This window comes from Erithacus rubecula, assembly GCF_903797595.1.
Source record: "Erithacus rubecula genome assembly, chromosome: 10".
NCBI lineage: Eukaryota > Metazoa > Chordata > Aves > Passeriformes > Muscicapidae > Erithacus > Erithacus rubecula.
The window spans coordinates 28,119,374-28,143,108 of NC_136662.1; the positions used below are offsets into that span (position 1 = coordinate 28,119,374).

The following is a 23,735-nucleotide window of genomic DNA, read 5'->3' on the forward strand; positions in this document are numbered from 1 at the left end:
ATGATTGCCCAACCACAGTTGTTCCTGAGCACTCCTGGCTGAATCACCGCGTGGTCGTTCCCATTGTTGACGTGGGAACCTTGGCCCTCATACCCCAATTTCTTGCCTCAGCTTTCACCTCCCAGCACCAGGCAGCAACTTGACTTTAGCAGCACTGCTTGTTTCCCTCCTTTCTCTTTCTTTCTTTCTTTCTTTGTTTGGACAATGCTCTCAGGCACAAGGTGTGATTTTTGGGGGTCTTCTGTGCAGGGCAGGAGCTGGATCCTCAAGGGTCCCTTCTAACTCAGGATATTCTGTGTTTCCTTCTTTCCTTCTCTTTATTTCTGTGCTGCTACTTCCTGCCATTTTTTGCACTGCTGTAAAATAGATGTGATTAATGCTGCCTACTTTTAATTATGTGTAATTTATTTTCTATTTGAAGAATTTTGATATCAGTCAGCCTAGGGAGTGAGCAGCTGTGGCTCTTTCTAATGCCCACATTTATTGGCCAGGATGATTAATTCCTTTAAAATTTCTATCTTAGCTTTAGTCACTTGAGAGCCTCAATGGCTTTCACATATGCCAGCAGATCCTACAATTAACTGTTTAAAAGTGTGGTTTAGTTTTCCAACGTGCAGGTGCAATGGGAACATCCTGATGGATAAAGGAAGGAGCTCCCTCAAGTGGTGAAAAATATTATTACCTGTTCCACTTAAACATTTTCCTTTTAAAAACATTAAGAAAAGGACAGCGATGTCAGATTTGGAATTCAAAGCCAGTTAACGTAGCATTGAATAAACTTCCATTTTTACATAACCAGAAATAATGGTGTGCATGTAAGACTGAGGACAGAACTCAGGCAGGCAACTGCTACAGTTAAAAAGGAAATAATTTAAGAAACTGTGGAGGACTTAAGCCTGATCTGATAATGCATGACTGAATTTTGGCAGGAAAACAAAAAACTAGCTCCAGCAAATATCACATTGTTTAGGATGCCTGAAGTGTTTATAAATCATAAAGTTTGTTTTTAAAAACTCTGGCTCAAACTTTCACAATTTCTGCTATCATCATGTCAAGATTTTGTGCATAAATACCCTTGTTCCTTTTTACTCTGTGTGAGGCACAGAGTTTTTAAAATATTTGGTGCAAGAGATTCAGATCATCAAACTTTGGAGAAAAAGCAGAAGCAGAAGCAGCAGCAGTTACTGCAGAAGCAGCAGCAGTTACTTTCCAAGCCATGAAGCTGCTGGTTTTGTTGCAGGTGAGTTAGAAGGAAATGGCTCCATCCCTCTCGGCAGAGGGCAGTAGTAACCTTACTCAGAATCACATTGCTTTTTGCTACTGAACTGAAATCATCCCAAAAAAAAAAAAAAAAAAAAAAAAAAAAAAAAAAAAAAAAAGAAGCCCTACTGAAACCAGTGAGTTCTGATGAACTTGCCATGACCAAGCAGGAGGTGCAACAGCCAATTTAATTTCTGTGATTCCATTGCTGAAAGGAAAACTTGCATTTTTTATCTTTTATTTTTTTTTGAGGAGCAATTAATTTTGCCTTTCCCTGCCATTTTAGGTAATAGAATGAATCTTGCCAGCTGGGATGGTGTAATAGTTGGGGTTTTATTTGTTTAAGTTGAGGAGGTTATTTCTTCAGTATGTTTTAAAAGGAGGAGATCCTTGTAGTCTGTCTAAACATCAAATCATGAGAGGTATTGACCCTGTGTAAATACTGTCTCACCCCACTAAGCTAAACTGTGTCTTCTGAAGCTGTTCTTTACCCTCTCTGCCACACCAGCTTTCTCTTGGGCTTGGAAACAATTTCACCTGGGTCCCAACCACATTATATAATATCATTGTTCTCCATTGTGACACCAGCTCAAACCAACCTCAGATTTATTCTACAGCATACTTTGCTCATTAAAAATGTATGAAAATATTGAACTGCCTCAATGAGAGGATCTCTGAAGTTGTTTCAGCAGAAATACATGGAATTAAATGTGCAGTCAACCCTGGAAGGGTGACTTCAGAGAGATGCATTCCAAAACAAACAGATCTAGTTACCAGTGTTGACTCTTCTGCATATAATGACTTTCTAAATATTTTTGTGGAAACAGAGCACTGAACTTGGCCAGCATCTCCTTCCTACTCTTACAGTAGCAACTGTATGTGCTCCTTGTGACTCCACAGATTGCCAGCTGTGTTACACACCTGGGACCTTTTTGTGTGACACAGCAGGTGGAAGGGCAGACATTTCATACCTTATTTAATTATGGCTTACTACTTTTGTGGTAATCCCTGCCTCTCAATTTTTCATAAGCATGTGCATACTTTCTATTTTTTCCTAAATAAATACAAACCTATTTGCTATTACTCTCCCCACAGCTGGTGAGGTGGACTGCTGATGGACATGGAAGAGAATCAGTGCTTATGAAATGACAGATCCAGGATGATTCCCAAGCTGTTTGTAGGTAATCATGTAGTTCTACCTGTTCTGTACTTTGTGAAGTGCAGTTTCTGGGGACTAATAAATTTATATTTGCAGTAATTAAGTGGGAAAGACATGAGACAAAAAACACTGAGGTGCTATGGTGAGACCAGATCCTCTCTTTGGGAGGAGTATGAGATCCTTGGGGTCATCAAGGAGAGACCCTGCAGAGAAATGTCACAAAGGGCACATGGGGAACACCATGGAAAAGTCCAAGAACATTGAAATGGCAGCTAGAGTCATAATGCCAAAAGTGATTGAGGAAAGACCCAAAAAAGTATGAGGACAGGGGGGAAAATAATCCACATCAATACCAGGATATATTTCTCAGAGGAGAACAAATGTCTCCATTAAGACACAAAAGATTGACTCTGCTGTAATCTAAGAAAGAAAACAGGTTCTTACTCTCGGTGTCAGACATTTCCTCTTTTCCACTTTGTTTTAATCTCTGCAAAAATAGATGACAAGTACCAAAAGTCGTCCCAAGAAGGAGGCATTTCTAAATCTGCTCAGCCAGCTCTTTGGCTGTCTCCATGGCAATGAGGCTGCTCTCTTTTCCATGAGTGCCTTTCCCAAGTTTGACACAGACTGACAATGCTGTGCCTTTGTAGCTCCCCTGCTAAAAACCTCCCTTTTCTCTGCTCAAGGCCAGTCCCATGTGCTCCTTCCTGCTTCTCCCTGATTTTAGAATCACCTGGCTAGAGTGGGAATCCATCCATTGTTTCTCTGCTGAAATGATTCAGGCCCATGAGGGACTGCTGCTGGGTGTACAAGTGGAGGGACTGGAGAAGGCAGTGTTTTCCTGTTTGGGAAGAAGTTTTGGAAGATGGTAACACAGAACACTGCAGAGGCCAGGAGCATAAACAAAGCGGAAGGAAGGAAAATCCAGAATTCTGTCTAGTCTCCCAAAAGAATTGCACTGAAACTTGGCACCACTGGCCATAGCAACAAATAGAGCAGTAAAGAATGTACAGACTTGGTACAATTCAGTGCTTATTGAAGGAGACAACAAGCATGAAGGAACACTTCCAAACCTCTGAATTCAGATAGATCTGTGTCACAGCTGAGTCTCTGGCAACTCTCAACAGCATTTCGCTGGAAGTGGAGAAAATAGGAGTTACAAAGCTGAAAGAGGCATTTTTGCTATCAGCTGAGGATAATCAGCTGGCAGAAATGGGAGGTTCTAATGGAACTACACTGGGAAGTGAAGCAATCTGGAGGGTTTGCTGCAGTTGATCTGCCTTGGGCTGAATTGATGTGGTTACAAAAACATCTTTGTGCTCAGCACTATTTCGTTGTTGGCCTAGTGCCTTGAGGCTTACATGCTTTGGAAATATGGATGAGGAGATGAAAACTTGAGCTTGTTTAAAGGATTTAAATCTGAAGATGGCAGGCCCAGGAGAGGGATTCTGAGTTCAAGCATGTAGGTCATGCAAGAGAGGTCTTGTCTTCACCAGCAAGTAAATGTGAAATATAGTAAAAGTGTTCGTGTTAGTTCAACCTTGCCCATACAAAAAAATCCCTCATCGCAAAAAGTGGCTGAAGAAATATAAATTGACAAAGCAACCAGAGAACAAGGTAAACCTTGAGTGAAATCACTTCCTCCTTTACCATCTGCTGTTTCTCTACAGTAGGCACCCACACTAAGGACCACCATCAAAACATCCAGCAGTGCTCACTCCCCACAGTTTTTCCATTTGTGCTTTCCTTAGTGACTGCTAACTCTGCTTTCTATTTGTGAGCTTACTCCCCCAGCTGCAAAAGGCTTCCAGTGCCCCCAGTATCAATCACCCATCTTCAGCACAGAAGTTTTTGGTTTATTATTCTGCAACTGTGTCTAGCAAGACCTCAGTTTCCTGTTGCCTGCTGATCAGACACCAAGTTATGGAAGAATCTGTGGCATGATGCTACTGTAAGTCTATGATTTTAGGAGGAATGATCCAGGCTGAAAGCTTTCTGGTGACATTCCAAGTAAGCTGTCATGAGAAGAGAATCCAACACCCAAGACCTCAGTGCTTAGGGAAAATCAGAGGGTTTCATCTACTCAGAAGAAGAGAGTAGAACTATAAATGCTAACTCAGTAACTCCCCAGGAATGAGCATGTGCCATGCTGAGACTGAATGCATCATTAGCAATTCCCTGGGGCCGGATGTCTATTTCAGACTGCACAGTGTAACAGCTCCAGGGAACGTACAACCAGAGGATGCTGATAATTTCACAGTTTCTGCTTCCCTGTGAGGCAGAAAATAGAAGTGCTCTGAAGCTCTTTCCCAGGAACACAGAAGTAACGTTTTCCAAAGCCATCAAAAGCAGAGGAAGATAGGCATATTCTCTGCAATCTGGGAGAAAGGGAAACAGAATTATCTGCTGCTGTGGCAGCTAAAAGAGGCTCTTGGCTGATCAGCAAGCTGTGTGGACTGAACCCAGGGAACTGGTCCCTTGCAGAAAAGATTCTGGGGAGGCATGTGATGTTGGTTCAGGTAGATGGATATCTTAGAAGCACACAGGGTCCACAAGTGGGTTCAGACCACACCAGTGCCTCCCCTTGCAGCACAGATTAAAATGCTCCTAGCACATTCACACTTTAGCACAGACAACCCATGGGAACAACTTCCAGGACAGATGACTCAAGGTAATTTGGTAGTGTGACTATATCCTCAGAAAGAGCAGACAAAAAGGGAAAGGCAGACAGCCAGGCGGTCTCTAGCACGCTGAGGTCAAATTCCCCTTTCTGCCACTCGGGGCTATGGGAAAGCTGAGGATGACAGAGAGGTACCAGACACTCCCGTGTCTGCTGGCAGAGATGGGTGAGGCCTCAGGCAGACTGAGACACACGCTCCTGTGAGCACAACCATGCAATCTCTGCCATCAGAAAGATGATGCCTGGGTTTTAGGGATGCTCCTGAATGTCTCAACTTCTCTGCATAGTTCAGATTGCACAGTAAATGCCTCGGCTGCATGAGATGTGCGGGTGGCTCTGGGGAGGCATTATTTCAGGTCGGCTGCAGCTGGGAGTATGTAGCATGACTTCAGGCCTCATTAGATGCACACTTGACAAGTTTTCTGCACTTACATAAAGGGAAGAAAGGTTTTCTTATCAAAACAAGGCTTATACAGTTGTCCTATGTGCATGAGGAAGGGCGTCTGTCTCTCTGCCCCAGCTGTCGTTTTTTCTCCCAGTAACTTTTGAACTTCTTGGCCAGTTTTATGCAAATCAGATGGAGAGATCAAGGTTTAAGAAATAATCAGTTCCAATGGCTTTTATAAAAAATTCAGTCTAGTTAGAGGACAGAGTCTTAATTAATGCTTAGAATGGAAGAAACTTTTTTTGGAATAAGAATTTAAGTTGGCAGCAATCACTAGTCCAGTCTCCTGCTGAAAGCACAGCCAGCTTCAAAGTCAGATGAGGCTGCTCAGGACCTCATTTTGAAAACCTCTAAGGTGTCAGGAATCTACTCTGGACCTCAGTTTCACAAAGCAAATACACCAAGTGCAACACCTTTGGCTCTGCTGATCAGAGAATTAATTTCCCTCTCTTTTAAAGGAGGTATAGAAGCAGCAGCCCATGGTAAAGCCTGTGACAATCCCCACACCAGGCAGTCCATAAGGCTCTGCTTATGTTAAATATATTTAACCAGCAGCTAGTTACTTTATTTTGGCATTCTGTGGTAGTTAATGATTCCAAGTACAAAGGTCAGACTCAAAGACACAAGGCTTTGTGTATCCCATTGTTTGATTTACCAGAAGCTACAAGGGAAGGAGTGCTGCTCTGTATGAGTGGGAACTGCAAGCTACACATAGAGCCTGACAAGCTAATGAGAACAAGTCATTCATTAACAGGAGACTTGCTGCTAGGCAAACACACGCAGCTGGTATGGGAGAAGAATTTGGATGTGAAATGAGACAGTGTAGTTGGGTTTTTTATAAGACATTTCCTATTTCAGCAAGTTTACAGTCTAAATAAAGACCACACAGAACACATTAAGAGCCTGATCAGAGGAAGTTTTAGGCCTATGTCTTTACTGAAAGGTTTGGTAATGAGCAGAGGCAGAATTTGCAAAGAGAATGGAAATATTTGCATGTTTAACAGAAGGAACAAGTTTTAGATTTAAGAGAGATTTGATTATAAATGTAAATGCTGCTTTCTTGAGTACCAGTCTATTCTGTACACACATACACAAACATTCACAGAAATATCTTACAAAACTCTGGTGCTTTCTCCTGCTTCAGTTGTTACTATAACATTTTTTTTTTTTAGATTTCACACTAGTAAGCATTTTTTACAGGATTAACATTGAAGTTGGAAACTGCAAAGCATGGCTATTTAATAACTGTTTGAGGAAGGAACACAGTGTCATTTGAAAGATAAAGTAAGCACTTACAATTCTTGCATAATCAAATGAAAAAGCCTGTCAAGGAAGAATCTCTCCAGACTTTGTGGAATGAAGTAACAACAATACTTTAGAGTAAACTCTGACTTTCAAAGTGATTTAACTGTTTAGGAACATTGCACATAGCATGGCACAATCCATGGCCAGGGCACAAGTGTTCCAGAGCAAAGCTGGATCCCTACCATCCTAAACATGTAACACAGAGCAGCAATCCTGCAAGAAGCTGTATCCTCAGGCTTTCTTATGAGATCAAAGGTTATATTCAGAAGTGTGTGCAACTGGAAACAATACTAGGAGTGCAGTCACTGTGGGATTCATCATTGCAACAAAGGCATCTTCTGAAGATGTGTTTTTCAGCATGACTTAGAAAAGGGAAGTGAAGGTGCTGGGGAAGATGGAAGGGAAGAAGATATTAGGGGATAAACAAGAAGCAAAGAACATGGAGAGGAAGCACTGCTGATTCTGTAGTCTAATGATTTTTCCTGCCTAAATGGCTCTATGATTCTAATTCCATCTTATTTTAGCTTCACCTCTTGTTTCTAATGTATCTTTATTTTGTTTTGGACTATCACAGAGGTTATGCTAATCCAAACACAGCACAGCAGTCATCAGAGTAATCTACACTGGGACAAGGCTGCTCTCTGAGGCACTGGTGGAGGAGCTGCAGCACAGCATTGTGTTCTGAAGCATTTGCCAGCACTTAACTAAATGTCAGCTCTCTGGATACAAGCCTCTCAGCAAGAGGAAACAGAAAACACATGAAAAAAAGCTTCCATCTGCAAATAAACAGAACCCCCTCACTGTCCAATGAGGTACTAAGATTTTAAATTAGGAATCATAAAAATTAGGCTCCCAAACATAAATTAAGGCAACCCTAGAACTCTGGTGGCAAAACATTTCTATTGACCCACCTGCAGCTGAATGCCTAAAAGCCTGAATCATCAACATTGCTGTCGAGGGACCTCATATTACCTCAGCAAATGTACTTTATCAGTGATCATTGTGCAAGCTTAGTGCTAATTTGCAACTCCCTGCAGATGCAGAGACTTGTCATCATTTTTGTTTGGTAGAGGCAACATTTTCCACAGAAAAAGGGAAACAAACAACATTCTTAATGTTCTTATTAGCATACCCTTCTACAGCCTTTGGTGCCTGGAACAGATGCTTGGGAAGGGTGGTGCAGCTGTAATACTTAGAAAAGTACAGTGGACAGGAAAGAAATTGCCAAAGAAGTCCTACAATCTCCTTAATTCCATCTCTCCCCACCTCTGGCTCCACTCTGCTGGAGGCTGTGTGAGGTTATGTGTTACACTCTGATGGGTACAGCTCCTGCAAAACCTCAGCATGGTTAATGTGCTGCTGTTGACAGTTGACAGATACATGCACAAGCTACACAGTTCTGATCCGTGAGGGTGCTTAGTTACCCAGCATAGCTAACCCCAAAACACAGGGCCAAATAAAAAAAGAATGGGGATGCCTGAGATGCTGTGGTGAGCTGGCTGTCTCTACACACTCATCTTTTCCACTACAACACTGTGTGCCCAGTCCCTGTCCCCTCTATGCATGGAGCCCTTTCTTTGCTGGCTCTCCTGGCCAGTGTCAATGTTTAGACTTGTGACAGTGTCAGGAGAGTGGTTTGAATGAGGGCAATGCTGAAGCAGCAGAAAAGACAGAACAAAAGGCTGCTTGCACCGAGGAGGTGGATGATTTGGATGGTGGGATGCAACATCTCTGGGAGTGTGTATGTGTAGTTTTATTTTTACCTATGGTGGAAGAAAAAAGAGTTATCAACAGAGGAAATTTCATCTGCCAAGGGCTGCATGTGAACCTTTCTGTGCTGTTAGGCAAAAACTGTTACTTCCCCAGAAAGCTTTTATCCTCATAGACTCTCACTGAACTGGCATGAGAGTACCCCAAGCTATCCTGCATGCACTGTACATAAATTCTAATTTAAATCATACTAATGATTCAAAGTAACTTTTAAGACAACACTGAACCCCCATCTATTGTGCCAGGACAGATTTGTGCAGACATTTTAAGAGCTGTCAGTCAGAGATGAAAGGGTGAATGTTTGAACATGTTACACCAAGAAACAATATCCTCCTTTGATACAGCTCAGCACTTACAAGCTTTAAACATTTACTGCAGAGTAACTAACCTTTATCAGATTCTTAAACCTTTCTTTTTTGTTTTAAAGCTTTTCCCCAGAACCTCATGGTGGCTGAATCCCAGAAGCCAGGTGGCTGCCTGGTGTCAGGCAGATGCTGCCTGAAGTGGTAGAGGGACACAGAGCAGCACTGCCCCAGCTCATGTGGCAGTACCCACTGCCTTGCAGACATCCCAGGGCAGCTGCAGTGTCCTGAGCTCCACAACTTGTTCTGGCACTGCAATAAAGGCACAAAAATCCTGTAGACAGGTATCCCTCAGTCAGGCCTCTGCTGTTTGCACACTTAGCAAATACCTTAACTAATATATCTGCATCCTAAATACCAGTCAAATATTTCACACACATCTGCTTCTCTGTACAGCTTTGGTATACAGAAGGTATATGATCTGGAAGAAGAGCAAAGAATATTGCTAGAATTAATTTTTAAGCTGCCACCAGCATCCTGCTAGTTAATTTTTCCTAAGTTACAAATAGAAATTGCTCAGTTAACTCAATACTCAGGCTCAGGAGTCTCCAATTTGTCCACAGGCTCCTTCTGGTACAGTGATGACAGTGAGACTGTCATGCACAGTATGATGTAAGACTGCTCAGCCAGCAATTTTTTGAGTGTGTGATTTTTGGAGCACACTGTGGATGGGAAGCAAATGCATTGCCAGTGCTTATAAGAAGCTTCAAGAAATTGATACACCATTAATATTTAAAGTCAGTTCTGAAGTGTTTCTAGAAATACCACATTTCTTGTCAGGCACATGACTGTAACCTCAATGCTGCCTTGGTCTTTTTTATCCCTTACTTGAACAGCTCATGAATGGCAGATTGACTGGAAATCCAAAATCGCCAGGACAGTAACTATTACTGATGCCTCATTAACACATGGTGCCAGATCTCTTCACAATAAATTACCCTTGAAAAACAACCTGTTCCTGATGCTTCATGAAGAAGCTGATAAAAACAGATAGCATTGGTGCAGGTTTTACTTCTTGGCTTTGCATGGTTAATAACCATCACACTCTGCGAAGTAAATACTTATTAGGCTCCATTTTAACAACAAGGAACGGTGTGGCTCAGTGCCATCGCTAACTCAGCAGTACAGAGTCCTTTTCAGTTTGGGGGGTTTCTTGTTTATATCCTCATTGCTGTTCTAGCAGAGACTAGAAGAGCTGTTGCCAACCAGGACATCCCCTGCTTATATGACATCACAAAAATGATGTTGCTGAGGGGACCAAGTGGGACACGATCTGAAGGTCTGGCTTGTTTAAAACACATCAAGCCATGGCTGGGGCTCTGGGTTTGCTTTTTTAACAGGGTACAGCATGATCCTTAAAAACTATTATACAACAGCAAAAACCCCATGCTGCTGCCCTCTTCTCCTTGCAACAGGTCTTCTTGGAAAGCCCCTGCCTGACCCCATCCCAAGAAAAGATGGTTTTGTGTGTCAGACAAGTTTCTTGCAGTTGGACATTAATGTAACCCACAGGGAGCTCTGCTATGTGAAGAAGGTGCTGGGAGAGAAACTGGGAGACACCATGAGGTCTGAGGAATAAGAACAGTGTTTAAATCCAATTCTCCTTGGTGCACTTGAATATAACAGTCTCTTGACACTTGTTTCTTCTGTTAAAATGCTAATAGTTCTTCATGATCAGCAAGTAAAAAGGATTAGAAAAGAAAAGCAGTATTTCTGTTATTTTTAAAGAGTGGCTCTATGCTACGTGGCAACTGCAAATGGCACGAGGGAGTTCTGTGTTTGTTGTCTCTACAGTCTCCAGAGAACATATATTTTGTTTACAAGGCAAACCATTTATAAATGCCAAATCCTGCAAATTCTAGCTGGAACAAGACCAGGAAATAGCTCCACTGCAGATTTTACCATGGGCTGGTTCTGCCTGAGACTGTCCATTCTGCAGGAACATCCTCTGCTCATATCCACATAACCATGACCGTACAAGGTCCCGGACTTGGCACCACGTACCCCATGCTGCACCCTGGATGTTCCCAGCACTATTTTAAGAACTGTTTTGTTGTGTGTTATTAGCAGGTCTGTTTGTAATTCCTGATCTCCTAAATGTCCTTAGTCCATTAATTTAGTGAGTTAAGGCATTTCTGGCTCCACGTGCTCCTCATTCCCGTTTACTCCATCCAGCCTGTGTCAGAGTACACATCAGCCCAGTGGGGTGAGCCACCCCTAATTTAGGCAGAATTATTATTGCAGCAGGGCTCAGTTTGAGTACATGCACCAATATGGACAGTGCCTTGTGACCCTGGAAAGGTAGAACATGAGCTTAGAATTCCAGTCACTGAAAGCTGGCTTTCACAAAGCTCTGAGAGGAATGTCTCCTCACCTTCCCCCGCCAGGATAGTGACACAGAGGTTGGAAGCTGGCTGGCTCTGAGCGTCACCAAGCCCATTTGTCACTGTCACATCAGTTCTCAGTGGTAAAGGCATCTGAGGGGAACAGCACTGTGGTTCATCCAGGATGAAACAACATTACCAAGACATTGCTGAAATAGTTGCTAGCATAGAGGCAGAAATAATTCCTACTGCCCAGGTCCTCTAAACTGCGATAAAGCACCATTATGTTTTGGGACAAAACTTCCTGCCTTCTGCTTGGAATCAGAGCGCCGTATATGCTAATATTACAAAAGGTGAAAGAAGTTGATTTACTAATTAGTTACAGAATTGAGTGTATGTTCAACCACCCAACAAGGAAATGCTGCTGCCAACCACTCCTGGTATTATTCACACAGCAGAGCTTTCCTCCTCCTCCTCCATGCCCTCGGCCAGGACAACAGAACCTGGCGGGAGCCCAAGGAATTAACCTGGAGCCTGGTAACCCACGGAGATCACAGAATCAATTAGGTGGGAAAAGACCCCTGAGATCAATTTCAAGCTATGACCTGGCACTACCATGTCAACCAGTGAGCAGTGAGTGCCACATCCAATCTTTCCATAAACACCTCCAGAAAGTGACTCCACCCTGGCCAGTCTGTTCCAATGTCTAGTTATCCTTTCTGAGAAGAAATTTGTCCTAATGTCCAACCTGGACATTCATCCTAATGACCTTTCCCTAGCACAGCTTTAAGGCCGTGTCTTCTTGCCCTGTCCCCGGTTGCTGGGAGGAAGAGGCTGACCCTCACCTGGCTACAACCTCCTTGTGCACAGCTTAGGACGAGCCCTTTCTGCTCCCTTCTGCAGCTGGGCACGTGTCCCTGGCTTTACCCTCATGCCTGCTCAGGTTTGAAAGCAAACCAGCCCTGCTGTAGCCCACAGGGAGACTGTTGCTTGGTCTGGGGCAGCCTTGAGGCCATGGCCACAGCCATCGCTTGACAGAGTTTGAGAAGTATTTGCATGACAGGCATACAGTGGGGTTCTTGAGGCTGTCCTGTGCAGGGCTGAGAGATGGACTTGATGGGTCCCTTCCAACCCTGTGATTCTGTGATTCTCCTGGGCTGCCACTCACGGCCAGGATGGGAGGCCTCTCCTGGGGTGTGATCTGCCGGGTCTCCCGGGTGGGCTCTTGCTCCTCAGCCCATGTCCATGTCATTCCCCCTTGTGCCTGTCCCCACTGATGTGCCTGCCTACGGCATTGCCAAGAGGATGGGGCCAGACTTTTCAGAGGTGCCCAGAGACAGGAGGAGGACAAATAGCCATAAACTAAAGCACAGAAAATTCCACCTCATCACGAGTAAGAACTCCTTTAGGTTAAGGTGGCAGAGCACTGGAACAGGCTACGCAGGGAGGCCGTGGAGTCTCCCTCTCTGGAGAAATTCAAAACCCGCCTGAACGCGTTCCTGTCACCTGCTCCAGGTGACCCTGCCTTGGGCTCGGGTGGTCCACAGACGTGCCTTGCAACCCACACAATTCTGGGATTCTGCGTGGCGCGGCGGGGCGGTCTGGGCTGGGGGGCGGCCGCCCTCCCTCCCTCTATCCCAGCCTCCCTTCCTCCCTCCCCCGCTCCCTCCCCTCCCTGGGCGGACCGGAGGCGGCTGCGGGAGCCGCTCCGTCCCCGCTCTGCCGGCGCTCTGTGGTTTAAGATGGCGGCGGGGGCTGCGGGGGCGAGCCCGTGAGCCGCAGCCCGGAGCTCCGCGGGAGCCGCCGGCACCGGCCGCGGGAGGACCGGGACGCGCCTGCCGGGCCAGGAGCGGCGGCAGCGGCGGGATGTGAGCGCGGCCCGCCATGGGGCAGCAGGTGGGCCGCGTCGGGGAGCCGGGCGCGGGGCTCCAGCAGCAGCCGCCGCCGCAGCAGCAGCCGCGGGGACTGCGGGGGAGCAGCGCGGCCAGGCCGGCGGGCCGCCGGCGGGAGGCGGCCGGGCGCTCCGCGGAGGGAGGATTCAACGTCTTCACCCAGCACGGTGAGCGGCCGGGGCCAGGGGGAAAGGGGCGCGATCGGCCTTCCTCCCCTCCCTCTTTTGTTGTGGTGGGTTTACTGGGGGAGGGGAGCGGCAGCGGGGGGAGCGGGGCGGCCGCGTCCCGGGGGTGCTCGCCCCGGCCGCCGCGTCCCGGGGGTGCTCGCCTTCGGAGGAGCCTCCCCCCTCCCCCGCTGGAGCCGGGGCTCGGGGCTGCCCGCAGCCGCAGCGGGAGCGGGCTGGCACCGCCGGGCATCGGCACTTGCGGGGTTCGGTCGCTGTCACCGCGGCGGGTCCGAGCTGTGGTTTTGTTTACTAAGGTGAAGGTAACATGTGCCTTGTCCCGCTGTTTGCCGAGGCGTTTGTGACTTGCTGCTGTAGATCTGTGAGACTGTATAGCTGCTGATGGAGCCTACAGTTTCGTTTTGACTGGGCTGTTATAGCTGCCATCTGATTCTCGGTTGAAGTTTTTGCCTGTCCACTTCTATTCTTATTGCTGTAAACCGAGACCGGAAATGTTTCATGTACACGTTTCTGTAACCTCTCTTAGGAGGACCCACACAACGTCAAATCTCCCCTAGTAACCATGTTTCTTTTTATTTATTTATATATATTTTTAATACTTACTTGTGCATTGTGTTAAGATGTTGACAGGTTTGGGAAGGTAAGATCGACTGAAACCTATCTACTTTGACAAGCATGTTGAGGGTAGATGTGTGGATGCATCTCAAATCCTAAAAACCTGGATCAGCTCTGAAGAGCTTGGCTGGCTTGGCTTTAAGTGGAGAGAGAGTTGTCAGTGTTTATAAAGCATGGCTGCTTCTGACAATATACATTTTCTTTTGCTCAGTAGAATGAGCTTAGGCAAAAAGATTAAGGAACATGCAGCCAGCAGTCTGAAAGTAAATATCATCTTGTGTGACTGCTGACATGTATCTATCAAAGTATCTGTCAAAGCAAGAGCACAGCACTAAATCTGGTTAAAAATCTCGGTGTTATCACAGCTTTTGAGTTCAGGGAGCAGTATCAGCTTTAAAACCAAAAGAGAACATGCTTGCTGAGTGCCTGACCCACAGTTAAACTAAGAGTTGTTATTTTATTGCAACTTCACATTTTACTCTTTGTACCTTAGAAATACCTTAAAAGGCCCTTTGGCTAAAACATTCCTCTCATAGACAGCACACTTACACACAGTGTTAAAGACATCTCAGAAGTTATGCACATAACCCATTTCTTTCAGTGGGGTGTGTTTAAGTCTAGTAGCAGAGCAAGAATGCTGTAGAGACTGCTGTGTACACTCCTGCTAATGTCAAACTGTCTTTTCATGCTTTGGTACCAAGATGACCCTTTGGTTCGTGCTCTTACAAGGCAAGGACAGAAAGGATGTTTGTGGGAAGGGCAGGACAGTGTGGGGATGTATAGTGACTTCCCAATAACACCACTGACACTGACTGAAGAGCTTTTCTTTATTGCTGCATGTTTTGGTAGTAATTTAGTTCAGCATCCTGAACAAATCCTTCTAGCTCCTCCCCACACCCTACTAAATTTCAAGGGTGGATGGTAGGGAGAATTGTTTACATGTAGTGGCAGGGAAATGGGGAGGAAAAGCTTTCTGAAGCCTGCATGCACACCAAGAAGACAAATTATGTACTCTGCCAACCCTTCTGCTCTGTCTTTGACAGAATAAGAAACAAGAATGAGTCTGGAAGGCCAATGCACTGAATAAAATTGTTCAGTGCCACATAAAAAGAACATTGCTCTGAGATAAGAGCGGTGGTGTCTTTCAAAATAATTTCTCTACTATTTATATTGCTTAGGTTATCTGCTTCTATGGTAAGGTAATGGATGTAGCTTTACTTAGGGTCTTTACTTAGGATTCTCTCTGTTATTTTCTTTGCAGACTGTAAAGGAAGGTGTGTCTTAAAAACAAGATACAGCTTTTTATTCTGTTATATTATGTAGGGGGGGTGGGACTTTTTGGCAACCCAGGTTTAGAGGGTTTCAGAGCAGGCTTCAAACTCTTCTTCCATCTCGGTGAATGCCTCAGCTGTGTTAAATTGTTCCCTGATTCCATTCACATTTTATTAGGAATAAGTTAACAAGTCAGTATTAATAATCTGTAGCAAATGTGAGTAAAAGTTGGGTACATTTTTAAATACTTGGGCAAAAACTAAAATGTATGTAGTGTTCCTGAATCTAGAGTTCACTTCGTCAGAGAAACTCTTTCCTGTGATCCTGGATCCTTGTCCAAGGGGATTTTTGCCATCAACTTGTATTCTTATTTTTCATTTAATGACCTTGCTATCTTGTTTTACTTAGCCAGCAGCAAGCCAGGTTTTCTTTAGGTGAATCATCTGCTTCTGCTGCTGAGATGCTCTCATTGCTGTTGTTATTACTTGATCCAGATTCTTCTTTTCTAGTGATTTCTTTCTGAGTTTGACCTTCCATCCTGTTTCTGGGACATGTATTCAGAGTGTATGAAAAGTGATGGCAAAAGCACAGGATTGTGGGTTGGCACCCTTGGACCAGTGGCTAAACCAGCCAGTCACAGGATGGGGCTGGATTATCTCCCTTATGGGCTTTGCTTGGTGCAGTCATGGATGTGAGGAAGACAACCTGTTTATAAATCCCTACCTCGTGTTGGCAACTTTCCTACCACATTTTTCCAGCAGCAAACCTTGCTGAGTCCTCCTGGCAAGGTTCATTTTGAGGGGTTGCTTCTTCTGGATTATGAAAAGGGTGGAAATAAACAATGTTTTCAGCCTCAGACCCATTTTGCTACAGGGTTTTGAAGAGCAGTTTGAGTCAAATCAATGAAATGTAAAACCCTTTCCACTAAGCTGCTGGATATCTGAGACAAACATTTTCACCCAGCTAACTTGAACCATAGATGTCCTTGAAAATCAAGAGATTGAGTAGAGCCAGTTTGTCCCATGGTTATTTACTGGGTTACAGTCTGTGTGGCAGAAGCTCTACAGGGAAGGCCCTACAGGCACTACCTACTTCAGAGGTACTTTTGGGACAAATAAGGGATTTAAAGATGTTTTCTCTTTTATGGAAAGAGCAAGGGGATATGTATCGTGCCACCCCACTATTCCATCATGAGAACAGATGCCTGGGCTGCTGGGGCTTTCAGCTCACTGTGTATTGAGTTCTGTGTGTGACATTGAGCAGAAGAGTGCTAAGCAAGCTGATACAGTCGTGTGTTTCCATTAGTTATGGAGCAGAGTTCCCCAGGATGCAAGGAGATAATAATGGAAATCTCATTCCTGGCATGTTGGCAGTTACTTATAAAAGGCTGTGGATCATAAGCATGTTGGTTGCTGTTAGTGTAGTAAAAAGGATGAGTGTAAACACGAGGATTGTTAAACCCTGGTGTTCCCATGTGCTCCAATGGAATTCAGGAGTATCACAGGGACAACTCAGGGGGGAAGAGCTGCAGAGAGTTACAGTCAAATTGTTACAGGTCAGTGCAACCAGAAAAGACAAGAAGCACTTGGTGCCATTACAGGATGAGCTTTCCCTTCCAGGGAAGGAACAGGGGAGAGAGAGGGAAGTGAGTTATCTCCTTATCCTTTCAGAAATTTGTTTGAGGAAAGGGGCACAAGCAACAACAACCAACAACTCCCAAGCTGCAGCAACTCTGCTTGGCTCCTCCTGTGACCTTTGAACAGTGACACTCATCATTTTCTTTCAGAAGAGCACTGATAACAGCCTACCAAGTACCAAGATACTCTTTGGAATGGTGTTAGCATGCTTTTCATCTCCAAAAAGACTTGCTGAGTGTTGTAGAGCACATACTGCAGAAAAATCAGATTATTTAAATCCTGACTGGGAAGCCTTTGCAATACCTGCTTGCAATACTGCTGCTGTTGCCTTGGTGATATATTTTGGGGTAGTGGAAGGCTCTGCCACACTTGAGGTTTTGATCCAGCAGGCGCAGGACATTTGTTCCCTGTTTTGTTTTCTAGAGGAGGGGTTTATCAACCTTTTACTATGTGCATCAAGGTCAGGCTAGATAAGCCTATACTTTTAAAAATAAAATTATCATTAAAGCTCCCCTAAGGCAGTCAGAGTGCTATGACACATGATAAAAACATTCTAAAATAGGAAGAAGCATAAATAACACTGTCCCTTTGAAATTCAGTGAAACTGAAGGGCTGGATACAGGAAAATGGAAAGAAGGAGAAAAAATAGGGTCAGTTTAACAACTGCACTTTATGGGCTGCCTAAAATGTTCTTTATTTTTCATCCCAGTGAAATGCAGCAAGCTTGGGCCAGAGCTACTTGCCCACAGACTTTCCTGTCAGTAAATGCCCCGTGCAGATGGAATATAATCACTGTATTCAGTGCCTGGCTTTTTGTACTGTAAATCAGAAATCTTGTGGGACCAGTGATGTATAAATAACTCTTAACTAATTATTTGGGGAATAAAGGATAGTTCAACTGAGTGTCTAGAGGCACATCCCTTGTAGAACATGAATTTATAGGCATATTCTCTATTGCATCCTTCTCCATGATATCTAAATTATTTCTGCAGATCCATTGCATTAAATATTGATTTTTATACCTTGTGTTAAGGTGAGATTTTTGCATAATGAATTTTGCAAATGAGAGGAAACTACCAACTGAATGGAAGGGGACAATATAATACTGACTATTGATCTAATTCTTTTCACATAGACAGGGAATACAGTCTGAAGAAGGTGAGACTGAAATGAAGTTACTTCAAAAGGTTTTACTCAGAATCAACTGAAAAATCAAATTTCAAAGCCCAGACATATCTCCAACTTCTCAGTTCTCCCCATGTAGCAGATGGTGTGGTACAAGTTGTTCTAGCAATATTTCACAAACTTGCTATTGCTTGCAAGCACAGTGTTTTGCAAAAAAAAAAAAAAAAAAAATTGTGGGTTTTTTTTAAAATTAAGGACATGGCCAAGTGAACAAATTGGTGGGAAATGAGCATGGACACACAAGCAAATTGTTACAAGTGGCTTAAACCATCTTTTTTTAATCTAGTGGGGTCGCCAGCTCACATAATTAGAGTGGGGAGAGTTGGACTACCTCCTGGAGATGCTCTAGCAGGGTTGGCTTCAGGAACATTTTATGGCTGGTACTGATTCTTATTACAGATTCTGGGACAGTTACCCTGAAATCATGTTTTCTCTGGTGCTCAGGAGGAGTGACCTGCTCTGTGACCCACTTCAGCATATACCATATTTGTTTGTTCCTCCAGCAGGCCAGTCCTTGCTGAAGTCAAACTGTACTTTGTAGATCTTTGTTTTATAGCTAAAACATTGGCATGATTTATTCTAGATCATTTCTCTTAGTTGTCACAACTTAATGTTTCCAGGATACTTGCTATCCATAAACTGCCTTCTAAGTATTGCTGGCAGTTGACTAATTTACAGTCATAAGAAACTATCAAAATCCAACTAGTACAAACCAAGAAACAGCAGTTCCTACTTACTCCAGTACAGATGCACGTGGAAGTTGTTAAAAATGGTACAGCTGGGTTTTGTGTGGTGGCTTGACCAGGTTTTCACCTGGTTGCATTTCAGAAAGGAGTGGGTGGGTGAGCACTGCCCAAAGCTTCAGGTACAGCCTGTTCCCAGCCTGATCTCCCAAATCCCCAAGGTAGCAGTGCTTTCAGCAGCCTGTCATTGCAGTGACACAAGGCTTGCAGTTGCAGGTGAATCTTAACAGCCTCCAGGACAGTATTTACTGCTGAAGAAATTCTTCTGCTTGTTGGGGCCACTACACCCTTTTTCCCTGCACACAGCAGGAAAGAGAAGCTTGTGCTGAGGGGTAACAGCATTGACTTGCTGGGTCTGAGGTCATGGTTTGCTCACTGTTACTGCACCACCCTTCACATTGCTCTGGCTTTGTGGTTGTGAAATGCTTTATTTTAAAGGCTGATCTTGGTATTACCCATAGAGATTATTCTCTCTGGAGTAAGTGACACTTACAAAACCATTGAGGCTTCCTGTTGGTAACGCTGCAAACCACAACAACAAAGCTTAGTTATATTACCCATATCTGTTTAGGAAGTTGCCTGTGCTTTGTGGGCTCTTATAGAGACATGCATCTCCCTGTATGATTGCTTGTCTGTAACTGGGTGTAAATTAACATGGCTTTCAATACCAGCTAATTCAGCAGAGGAATTAAAAAAAAGTCTAAAATAACTTTGCCTTTTATGAAGGGGAGACAGAGATGTACAGAAATGCTTCACTAAAAATTAAATTAGTTTTATTTCAATCTTCTGGTGCTCTTTAGAGGTCAGCTAAACTTCTTTTTCAAGAAATCCCCCTCCTCTTCTCTATACTTCCTAGCCAAACATTGTCCTTAGAATCTTAGTATTACTAAGATACTTCAATTAAAAATCTACATGTGTTAATAAACCTGGAGCTTCTCTTACATTAATTTGAAAGTTTTCTGTGATAATAGTGATGCAAGAATTCAGGCTACAGTTATGTAAGAAAAGTGGCTCTGAAATGAAGGAACACTCATTTTCCTATAAGACAGCATGCCTCATCTTTTAATTTATAATGCTACTGTGTTGGATTTTGTCTCTTTCCTGGTTTGTTTGGTGTTTTCTTGGTTTTATTATTTACTATTGAAGTGAAATGAAAGTAGTTTCTTCTTGTTACAAGCTATATATGGCAAAGGCACATACCTTTGCATCTCCTGCTGCTTTTGGGTCAAATTAGTCATTAATTATAGAATAAGAGGATGAGAACATTCTGGATTTGTGACCCTGTGCACCTCCATGTCCATTTCGCCTTGTTTCTCTCATGATAGTCCCAACAGCAAAGCTTCAAGTATAATCTTGGCTATTCCTATTTATTGTCATCTCAGCTAGGATCAGCACCATAGCTAATTTTGAAACAGGTTTCAGGCTTGCTTCTAGTTGAAAGAAGTTGTGTGAATATTGGTTAAATTATATGAATATTATACATTTTGGAGCGTGTAGCATAGATCATGAAGTGTTCCTGTTTTTCAGATTACATTTTTTGTTTTCTAGACAAAACCCCAAAATATTTGTACAGTCCAATTTCCCCCCTGGATTGTGAAGATAACCCTTAAACCCAAGCTGGAGTGTAAATTAATTATAATGGGGCCTTTCCTTAGCTTGCAAGGTCATCTCAGTTTCTCAAGATTATTTCCAAGCCTTTGCTGCTCAGGATTGGTTTTGCTAACCAGCAGTGTCACAGAGTTAACAAGACTGTTCAGTTTTACTGCTGCTATTCAAAAACCTGTGGGAGGCTGCACGACTGATGAGAATATCAATTTTGTCTTGTTGCTTAGGAAAGCCAAGAGCAGACATAGAGGGAAGGTACAGCTATAATGGTATTTCAGAAAATTACTTAATAATGGAAGGAAACTGGAATGATTATTTAGATTAGCTTTGAAGGGTTTAAAAAAAAATAATTTTCAAGTGTTACTTCCCAGCCAGAAACTGTCAAAACTGGCCAATTATTCAAAGTGTAGTTACTGTTTAGCAGTAAAAAAAACCTGTTTATGCAAATCTTTTTAAAATTGATACAAATTGGGTCATCTAGGAAGAAGGAAATGCACTCTAAGAAATCTGAAAAACCTTGAGGATGTTTTGAATAGTGACATAACTTCCTCCATTAGGTCAGTAGGTGCTGTAGAACTCAAGGTTATACAGGCATGAGCTGGTTTGCATAAACATGGACTTAATGCTTGTGTTTAATGCAGTATTTTTCTTAAAATGCAAGTTTGAATTATAAGGCTTTTTCTATGTTCACTGTTCTCTTCACTACAAGTGATAAAGAAACAGCATCGATTGTCTGAGAGCTGATTTGTGATTCATTTTCTCCCATAAATCAAGTTTTTTCCTGTATAAACTGACAAATAAAAAAATTTGGTCTAATAGGTGGCAACTCTCAGGCTCAGTTCCTAGATACAAAGTTAAAATAGCAAGTTTTCAAAACTTGAACTGTAAATTGCTGTGTCCTTTGTGTGCTCTTTGGGATATTGTTGATTTTAATAACTGCACTCTTGATAAAGTTGCTCTCACAGTGGCAGCTTGGTCACTAACTCATTTGTGGCAGTAAAATATAAATAATAATAAATATTATAAATAAATATAAATAATAAATAAAACAGTGAGAGCCCCAGAGAGTTCCTGTGCTTGCCTCAGAAGATGAGTAGGGTTTGGGGATTTTGGCTTGGGGGTGGGTGAACAAAGGCTGTGTGATCAATACCACTGTGAAACCTGTGCTCTGGCCCAATTACTCAGTGAAGCACAGCAAAATACTTTCTCACTAGTCATCAATTGTAACCTCATTGTTGGGAGTTATGCTTGTTAGATTTGCATAATTTGGATTTATGTTGGAGTAAACAGAGAAAGCAGAGGTACTTTATGAGATTAAAAAGGCTTCATCTACAGAAGATCTTTAGAATAAATAGGAAAATGGTAGTGTTTTGTAGTGCTGGTGTTTCAAGTTATATTTAGTCTGTTTTTTAAATTCAGGATCTTAACCCTGTGGATATAAGGTTTGCAACATAAATGTGGGGGATGAACTGATTTTTCATGTTAGAAGAAACTAGATTTTTTTCTTTTTTTACTAAACTAGAAAATTTGAGTCTGATATGAACTACAGAAGGACAACAAGCCCATTTTTCTTTTTTTTTTTTTTTTTGTCTTCTAGAGGTGCATTACATGCCTTAGGATTGATTTCCCAGCTCAGTAGGTGCTCCAGTGATGGTTGGAGTGGCCTGGCCTGGCATAGCTGCTGTGAGACAGCAGTCCAGCAGGTTGAACCCTTGTTACATCCACTTTGTTGGAAAATGTTTTCACTTTTAGATCATCATAAATAAATATATTTGAGTTCCTTAGGTGTAAAATGTAGATAAAGAAGGCACTGTCCTCTAAATCAGACCCATTGTTTGTGTGGTAATTCTTGCACTTAGAAATACAGAAATAGTTGAAATAGACCACAGGGCTTGTGTGTATGAAAGCTAAGGTTGGCTGTAGTCTTCTGTAGAAATTTGAATTCTTATTTTGAATATGCCTGGTATATCTTCCATCTACTTTGTTGTCAAAGGGCTGAGCTAAATTTGAAGGAGACACTTGTTCACGTGTCTTTCCATCCACACACAAGCTTGCACTGTGACAGCAGAAGCACAGGGACTTTTCTGTGTGCCAGCTAAGCATTTCTGCTAAATAAAACACCTTTCTTCTCGTTTCATGGTCAGTGGCAAAGCCTGGAACTGCTCCTAGCTGCAGCCTGGCTCTGGAATAATGCTCAGCTGGGCTCTTGGTACCCAGGTGGGTAGTTTAAAAAAAAGTTTAAACTTTTAAATTTTCAGCAAGTTAAAAGGATCGATTGCAGCTGCTCCTTCTGAAGCTATTTCCAGCCTGCCACGAGAGGGTGCTCCAATGCCTTCATTTATCCATTGCTAAAAGGTTTTTTTCCACTAAGAAAAGTGGGGTGAGCTATTTAACATTTCTGTGTTACAGTGTAGTGTTTTAAGTAAGTGTTGGGTTATGAAAGCAGGCAGGATCCACATAGCAAAAGGCAGATGTGGCTGTATTAAGATGTAACAATACATGTTTATTTTGCTTTTGCCATTAAGAGCTGGACTGCTTCCCTTTTAGTTGTTTTGTTTCTGTTGGGCTTTATCCTAAGTTAACTTCTTCCAGCCAAGGGAAGTTTCCCAACTTGTTTATGTGCAAGTATGCAGACAGCTTTCGTGCATGGAAGGGCATTAAATCTGATACTTCTGCTTGGTAATCTCAGCACTCAAATTAAGAGTCACTTCTCATTGCTTCTGTGCACTTCTCATCTGTAAAATTGCAATAACTCTTGCTTGGTTTATGGAGCTATTTAGACTTAATTTTGGCATAAACAAACACAGGAAAGCTGTCTGCAGGCTAAATTAAATGTTCAGTCATACACTCTTGTCTCATCCTGTAGGCTTTGGAGAAATGTGTTTGTTGTGGCTCTAGTCTGCATTTCAAAACATTTGTGGCATGGTAATAGGTCCAAGGGAAGGGTATGTTTGTGTTAATTGTTGGACTTGAAAATGAAGCTCAAAGCACTGTGCTTTGTTCAGTGTTATCTCTCTAAAATCCATTAAGAGACCAAAGCTACAGTGAATTAAAACAGAGAGAAAAGTGTAGAGTAATGTCTTTGGCTGTTTAACAGAGCAATACAAAGGGGATTGCAGTAAGGATTCCTGCACTTGGGCTGGTGGCTGGGAAACAGGATCTCTGCAAAGACATCCCAAACCTGGTGTTATAGGCATGTAATTTAAAAAAAAAAAAAAAAAAAAAAAAAAAAAAAGATCGCCTGACACCACAGTGGTGTTAACCATTGACTGCTGAGCTGTGGGGTAGTTGTTGCA

At 43.0% G+C, this 23,735-nt stretch overlaps 1 protein-coding gene across 2 annotated transcripts in view; it reads left to right on the forward strand.

Moving 5' to 3' along the window:
* The first annotated feature begins 12,986 nt into the window (after window positions 1–12,986).
* ABL2 (ABL proto-oncogene 2, non-receptor tyrosine kinase) overlaps window positions 12,987–23,735 on the forward strand; it is a 43,986-nt gene continuing 33,237 nt past the window's right edge. For both annotated transcript variants that reach the window (XM_079313748.1, XM_079313750.1), the window contains exon 1: window positions 12,987–13,364. In XM_079313748.1, the coding sequence (XP_079169874.1) occupies window positions 13,190–13,364 (175 nt within the window). In that variant the 5' untranslated portion in view covers window positions 12,987–13,189. The remainder of the gene's footprint in view (window positions 13,365–23,735) is intronic.